General features: G+C 39.0%; 1 protein-coding gene across 2 annotated transcripts in view; it reads left to right on the forward strand.

Moving 5' to 3' along the window:
• The window catches only part of PSMA1 (proteasome 20S subunit alpha 1), a 139,753-nt gene extending 133,344 nt beyond the window's left edge, over positions 1 to 6,409 (forward strand). For both annotated transcript variants that reach the window (XM_055282341.2, XM_055282338.2), the window contains 3 exons: positions 302 to 381; positions 3,506 to 3,616; positions 6,037 to 6,409. In XM_055282341.2, the coding sequence (XP_055138316.2) occupies positions 302 to 381; positions 3,506 to 3,616; positions 6,037 to 6,093 (248 nt within the window). In that variant the 3' untranslated portion in view covers positions 6,094 to 6,409. The remainder of the gene's footprint in view (positions 1 to 301; positions 382 to 3,505; positions 3,617 to 6,036) is intronic.
• The last annotated feature ends 1,630 nt before the right edge of the window (positions 6,410 to 8,039 follow it).

The following is an 8,039-nucleotide window of genomic DNA, read 5'->3' on the forward strand; positions in this document are numbered from 1 at the left end:
ACAGAACACATTCTACAAAACTTGGAGTTGTATAATTTATAGTCGGGACTTTGATTTGACCTAGCAAAAGAGAAGATCAAAATTGTAACAAAAATCATGAGTCCTCTCATTAAATAAAATAAGAATCAGCAATGTCATAGAATGCTATTAAAAGATTATATGACTAGCATTAAACTTGGCTGTTTTTACTGTGGTAAGTTTAGTGTGTAACTAAAAACCACAATTTGAGACTATAGATTTGATAAAAGAAGCCTAGCATAACAATGAAATTAAGAAATAATTGTTAATTTATTACATATAGGCAATTTAAATGAACTAGTTAAACATGGTCTACGTGCCTTAAGAGAGACACTTCCTGCAGAACAGGACCTGACTACAAAGGTAAGTATTGTTTTTTCCAATTGTAGATATTAATGTTACAGTTTAAACCTTTATTGCGTAAATGTAATGGAGTATATATACAACATTCTTTAATGTGGGATATGATTGTCTTGGCAGATTCTTTCCCTTTAAGCTATTTGCTAAGTAATCCAATTTTATTTTTTAAACATTTCTTTTTGGTACAAAGCAGTAAAACCAGTAAATCTCATACAAAATGTCCTTCATTATTTTCAGCAGATTGGCATATCTTGGTATTATTTAGTTAACAAAAATATATATATATTGAGCACCTACCATGTGCAGGCACTTTCTAGGCATTGAAAATATAGTAAACACAACAAATATCTTTTTCTTCATGGAACGTACATCCTAGTAGGGAAAGATAGACAGTATACACATAAGTACATTATATAGTATATTAGAAGAAGATAAATGCTATGTAAAAAATTAAAAAGTGTTAAAAGGAGAAAGAATGACCAATTGGATGTAGGTAGGTGTAATTTAAAATAGGTGGTCAAGGATATTCTCACCAAGAATATGAAATTTGAGGAAAAGATATAAAGGAGGTAAGTGAGTATGAGCTATGCAGATCTAGAGCAAAATTATTCTAGGAAATACAAATGCAAAGACCCTAGTATTTAAGGCAAGGAGGCCAGTAATGTGGGGGTCAATCATCAAGAGGAAGAGGAAAAGGGAAGAAATCAGAGAGGTAATGGAGGTCCCATAAGCCATTGTGGGTACTCTGCATTTTACTCTGGGTGGGCTGTTAAGTGTTTGAGCAGAGGAATACCATGATTTGGTTTAGGTTTTAAAACAATCACTCTGGTTGGCATTTTAACAACAGATTGAGGCCAGGCGCAGTGGCTCACGCCTGTAATCCCAGCACTTTGGGAGGCCGAGGCGGGCGGATCACGAGGTCGGAGATCAAGACCATCCTGGCTAACACGGTGAAACCCTGTCTGTACTAAAAATACAAAAAATTAGCCAGCCGTGGTGGCAGGTGCCTGTAGTCCCAGCTACTCGGGAGGCTGAGGCAGGAGAGTGGCGTGAACCTGGGAGGTGGAGTTTGCAGTGAGCCGAGATTGTGCCACTGCACTCCAGCCTGTCCAGCCTGGGCGACAGAGCGAGACTCTGTCTCAAAAAAAAAACAAAAAACAACAGATTGTGGGCCAGGCGTGGTGGCTCACGCCTGTAATCCCAACACTTTGGGAGGCTGAGGTGGGTGGATCACTTGAGGTCAGGAGTTCGAGACCAGCCTGGCTAACATGATGAAACCCTGTCTCTATTAAAAATACAAAAATTAGCCGGGCTCGGCGGTGCATGCACTCCAGCCTGGGTGACAAAGCAAAGCAAAACTCCATCTCAAAAAAAAAAAACAGATTGTAGGGGTAGATAGATAGTGGGGCTATGGGTAGAAATAGTTTTAAGGCTATTCAGGTAATTCATGTGAGAGATGATAGTGATTGGAGCAGAGTGACAGTCGAGTTAAAGATGAAGAGTAGTGGTTCAATTTTGGATATCTTTTGAAATTACAGCCAAAAAAGTTTACTAATAGATTTGTTATAGGGTGTGAGGGGGGAATGTCTCCAAGGTTTTGGGCCTAATTAATTGGAATGAAAGATTTATGATTTACTGAGGTGAAGAAGATAATGGGAGGAACAGGTTTTAGAGTAGGCATTGGGGAGGAAGGTCAGGCGGTCAGTTGTGGACATGTAAAATTTGAAATGCCTTTTTGTCTAACTGACGGTACAGAGTAAGCAGTTATAAGCAACCCGTGGAGTTCCATGGAGAGTGGTCCAACCTACATTTCAAATTTTTGAAGTCTTTATATAGAAATGGCATTTAGAGTCTGGACTGGAAGAGATTCATAAAGGAATTGAATAGTTAGACAAGCATTGTGAGGACTGGACCAAGAACACTACCCTTTAGCAACTGGGAGATGAGTAGGTGTTGGCAAAAAAGACTGAGAGAGGTGGTCAAAGAAGTGGGAGGAAAACTTGGAAAATGAGGCATCTTTGGAGGCAAATGAATAAACTTTCAAGGAGGAGGGGCAATGAAGTTATCACTGAGGACCTAACATGACAGCCTTAATGGAATAATAAGGCAAAAACCTGATAGGGGAATCAGGAGAGAATGGGAGACGAGGAATTGGAGATAGCTTTTTGGAGGATATTTCTGTTGACGGTGACTCTGTCACTCTGCTCCAATCACTATCATCTCTCACATGAATTACCTGAATAGCCTTAAAACTATTTCTACCCATAGCCCCACTATCTATTTACCCCTACAATCTGGTTTTTTTTTGTTGTTGTTGTTGTTGTTGTTGTTTTTGAGATGGAGTGGTGACTGGAAGAGGAGAGAAATAAATTGTTTTGTTTTTTAAGATGGAAGAAATTACATCACATTTGCTGCATGATTGTGAGAGTAATCCAAGTAAATTTAGGGAATCATTTATGAGGAAAAATAATGAGAAAATTGTTAGAACAATATCCTTTAATAGTACATAGGTGGAAGGGTTGGCCTTAGAGAGGAAGTTTTAATGGGAAAGGAGAGAATCTAGGGATATAGGTACAGGAAAGAGTGGATACAGTGGGAACTTGTGAAAGTTCTCTTCTAATTGCTTCTGTTTTCGCAGTAATATAGGAGTAAGGTTTTCAGCTTCAAAGAGCTTGGAGAATGTTAGAAGTGTCTAAAAGAAGGGGAGCATGAATGATGTAGAAACAGGTATAGTGGGATCCAGGAACCACTAAGGCCTACTTGAAGTTAATGATCATTAATAAAGTGAGATTAGTCAGTTTTATAAAGCCATTTTGTTATAGTGATTGGATAATTATTTTTTAATATCAATGTGAAGACTTTATAGCCTGCATTATCTTTTTAAAAAAATGTTTCTAGATAACATAGATCTTTGGAGTTACTCATGATAATCAAAAGTTAATATTAAATCTGCAAATGACAAGGGTCCACTAGTTTCCTTCTTTTTTCTCCTACACATAAGTGGTTTTTAAGGTTTTATTCAAATGCTATATAAATTCTTACTCTGCTTTTTTCACCCAATATTTTATCATATGTATTTTTTCATCCAAATTCTCTTATTTTACTTTTACCATATTTTACCCTTCAGAATGTTTCCATTGGAATTGTTGGTAAAGACTTGGAGTTTACAATCTATGATGATGATGATGTGTCTCCATTCCTGGAAGGTCTTGAAGAAAGACCACAGAGAAAGGCACAGGTATGTAATCATAACACAAGAGGCTTTAGTTCTATTGTAAGCTGCTGTTCTTACCACAACTGTGTAAATTTTCCATTTTGTCTTAAATATTGAAATGGGCCCATAATTGAAATGGCAACAGGAAAATTAAGAACTGAGTAAAGTTAAATATTGAAAGGGCAGTGATCTCCATAAACACAAAAAGGGGGCTGGGTGTGGTGGCTTATGCCTGTAATCCCAGCACTTTGGGAGGCCGAGGCGGGTGAATCACGAGGTCAAGAGATGGAGACCATCCTGGCCAACATGGTGAAACCCCGTCTCTACTAAAAATACAAAAATTAGCTGGGCGTCATGGCACGCACCTGTAGTCCCAGCTACTCAGGAGGTGAGGCAGGAGAATCGCTTGAACCCGGGAGGCGGAAGTTGCAGTGAGCCGAGATCCCACCACTGCCCTCCAGCCTGGGCGACAGAGTGAGACTCTGTCTCAAAAAAAAAAAAAAAAACCACACAGAAAGGGAGAAGTGTTGATTATTTGGTTATGTATTGCTAGGTAATAAGCCACCCCAAAACTTAGGGGCTTAGAACAACAAACACTACTTCTCAAAATTTTGCGGCTGACTGGGGCTCAGCTACATGGTTCTTTGCTGGTCTCACCTGGGATCTCTCAAACATTGCAGTCATTTGTGGGGTGCAACTGGAACACCCAAGATAACTTCAGTCACATGTCTTCTTTACTCACACCTTTTAGATGTCTTAGAGGAGCATCTAGAAGGCAGAGACCTCTGCTAGGATGACTGAGCCTCTGTCCATGTAGTTTCAGGGCCACTTCTTCAGCAGGGTCTCTCTAGCATATTGGCAACTCAGGGCTTGCAAAAGTCAGAAGTGAAAGCCGCCAGGCATTCTTAAGGCTGAAATGCAGGACTGGCACAACATCACTTGTACACATTCTGTTGGTTAAAGTGAGTCACTGGCCCGGCCCAGATTCTGTTTAAGCAGAGACTAGGAGAAATGCTCACTGGGGGCCAGCTTTGGACACTAAGATGGCTCTTCATAAAGAGAAAAGCATCAAGAAGTGAATCTCAGGTTAAATATGGGTCTTTTTGCTAGATGTTTAGAATACACATTTGCTATTTATAGATGCTTATTTGATAGCAGTGTAATTGAAAGTAAAAAAGAATCTAGTATGGAAATTTCTACAGCATAAGTTTTTTGAACTTGGAAAGGATATTGTTGGTACTATTTGGGGGATCAAGATTTGCAATATTTAAACTGTTTTGGTAAAAACTAGCACTGTTGGGAAGAATGCTGTGGAATACCACAAACTAGTTTGGCAAAGGGGAAAAGAATGTCTAAAAAGTGCTGATTGTATTTTAAGCATAGTAGTGATAATACAAGGAAGGCTTTTACTCCTGAGCAATGCAAAGTACGATAAAATGGTGGAATTGTTCAATGATATTTAGGTTTTCAGAAATGTGAAATTATATATACAGTTATCCTCAAACAGTATGGGGTTTAGTAGTGCCAAACTCCAGCACGGTTGAAAATCCACATATAACTTTTGACTCCTAAAAATCTTCTGATAGCCTGCTGTTGACTGGAAGCCTTACCGATAACATAAACCGGCAATTAACACATAAATAGACTAGTTTCTTTTTTGTTGTTTTTTGAGACAAGGTCTTGCCCCCTTGTCCAGGCTGGAGTGCAGTGGTGCCATCATAGCTCACTGCGAGGTCGAACTCCTGGGCTCAAGCGATTCTCCTACCTTCCCCCGCCCCACCAAGTAGCTGAAACTACTGGTGTGTGCCACCATGCCCAGCAATTTTTTTTTTCTTTTTAGTAGAGATGGGATCTCACTGTGTTGCCCAGGCCAGTTTCAAACTCCTGGCCTTAAGCAATCCTCCTGCCTCAGCCTCCCAGAGTGTTGGGATTACAGGTGTGAACGGCTGCACCCGACCAAATAGACTAGTTTCTACATATATTTTATGCATTTGGCATACCTAACTTTTTCTTACTCTTTTTTTTTTTATATATATTTCTAGGCTACACAGTTGGTCTGCTAGTTTATATTTATTGGAAAAAAACAAACAAACAAAAAAAGCTTCACCCTAAACAATGTTAGAATAAAAGCAAACAAAAAAAAAAAAGAAAAAGAAAAAAAAATCTGCATATAAGTGGACCCTCACTGTTTAAACCTTTGTTGTTCAAGGGCCAACTGTATTTTTTTTTTAAAATAAAAAATCTTTATTCACCTCAAATCATGAGCACTCAAGGAGAAAAAAAAAATACTGCTCAGAAATGTTAACAGGACAGTGAACTAAAATTGAGTATTCAGAATATCTCTTTACCCCTTTTTCTCAAATTTTTATAATGTAATATTTGTGATTAGATGTGTATATTGATCAAGTGTTCATTTTACATATTTTTTTTCTTTCCCTGTTAAGCCTGCTCAACCTGCTGATGAACCTGCAGAAAAGGCTGATGAACCAATGGAACATTAAGTGATAAGCCAGTCTATATATGTATTATCAAATATGTAAGAATACAGGCACCACATACTGATGACAATAATCTATACTTTGAACCAAAAGTTGCAGAGTGGTGGAATGCTATGTTTTAGGAATCAGTCCAGATGTGAGTTTTTTCCAAGCAACCTCACTGAAACCTGTATAATGGAATACACTTTTCTTTGAAAGGGTCTGTATAATCATTTTCTAGAAAGTATGGGTATCTATACTAATGTTTTTATATGAAGAACATAGGTGTCTTTGTGGTTTTAAAGACAACTGTGAAATAAAATTGTTTCACCGCCTGGTATATTGGGTTTTTGTTTTTTTAAGTAGCTTCAACTCTATATAGTAGTCCGGGACTACAACTGGTCATTTGCCTAATTAAGTTGCCTTATTTTTAGTGACGGAGAAAAATAATGCCTCTTATCTGTCATAGCCTTATAACAGTTCTCCAGTGTATGGACTGGCTGCATGAGAATCCATGGAGATTTGGTTTAGAATACAAATTTCAGGGTTCAACTGTGGTGATTTTAATTAAAACTTAAGAAACCACCACTTCCTGATATAAGCATCAGTTATCATATGAATGGTCTTCTTTCCAACCAGCAAATGGCAGTAGTTGTAGCTCTGGTCTTTGAAGAGAAATTCTGTAAAAATAACACTTGGGAAATTGTAATCCCAAACCTTTTATCCTCTCCAGCCCCACTCCAGCATGATCTTTAGGCTGCCTTCTGTTATTCCCATGCGTGGTATACTCAGGTATTGCAGAACCATTTTTATCTTAGACCATGTAAAATGAAATTAGAGGAAATCTGATTTTTTTAAAAAAAACCATAATCCTGGCTGGGTGCGGTGGCTCATGCCTGTAATCCCAGCACTTTGGGAGCCCGAGGTGGGCGGATCACTTGAGGTCGGGAGTTCCAGACCAGCCTGACCAACATGGAGAAACCTCATCTCTACTAAAAATACAAAACAATTAGCTGGGTGTGGTGGCACATGCATGTAATCCTAGCTACTCAGGAGGCTGGGGCAGGAGAATCGCTGGAACCCAGGAGGCAGAGGTTGCAGTGAGCCAAGATCGTGCCATTGCACTCTAGCCTGGGCAACAAGAGTGAAACTCCACCTCAAATAAAATTTTAATTTAATTTAATTTTTAAAAACCCATAATCCGGCCGAGTGCGGTGGCTCACGTTTGTAATCCCAGCACTTTGGGAGGCCGAGGCGGGCGGATCACGAAGTCAGGAGATCCAGACCACGGTGAAACCCCGTCTCTACTGAAAATACAAAAAATTAGCCAGGCATGGTGGAGGGCGCCTGTAGTCCCAGCTACTGGAAGAGGCTGAGGCAGGAGAATGGCGTGAACGTGGGAGGCAGAGCTTGCAGTAAGCCAAGATCGCGCCACTGCACTCCAGCCTGGGGCGAGACTCCGTCTCAAAAAAATATATATAAAAAATAAATAAGACAAAAACCGTAATCCAAAATTTGGCTGCTGACATCTAGAGGAGTTATTTTATTTTCTGAGATAATACATCTTTCTGAAGAGAAATTCATTTATAGATAGTAACCCATTTTAGACCTAATTCTAATTAGCTGCTATTGGCTTTGGGCAAGTTACTTAGCTCCTTTTTAAGGAAACCCTTTGGAGAATTATAGTGAGGGTTAAAAGGGAGAATTTATGTGATAATACTTTTTAAACTCTAAAATTCATACTTTATTTTTCCCCCCAACTTTCCCAAATCTTCAAAAGCCTTAGTAGGTTTAAATCTCCCTGATTTCTTAGAGAATGGTAAAAGTAGCTCTGGGAGCCTTATTAAGGGAAAGATGTCTAAGTACTGGAAAGTGAGAGATGTCATTTTCTCCAGCAGTAGCCTCAGGAATCTACTATGTAAGCTTGGGAGTTAGATGCAAGTACCATGTGGCTATTAGACCTACAGTAG

This window comes from Symphalangus syndactylus, chromosome 6 (genome assembly GCF_028878055.3).
Source record: "Symphalangus syndactylus isolate Jambi chromosome 6, NHGRI_mSymSyn1-v2.1_pri, whole genome shotgun sequence".
Classification (NCBI taxonomy): Eukaryota; Metazoa; Chordata; class Mammalia; order Primates; family Hylobatidae; genus Symphalangus; species Symphalangus syndactylus.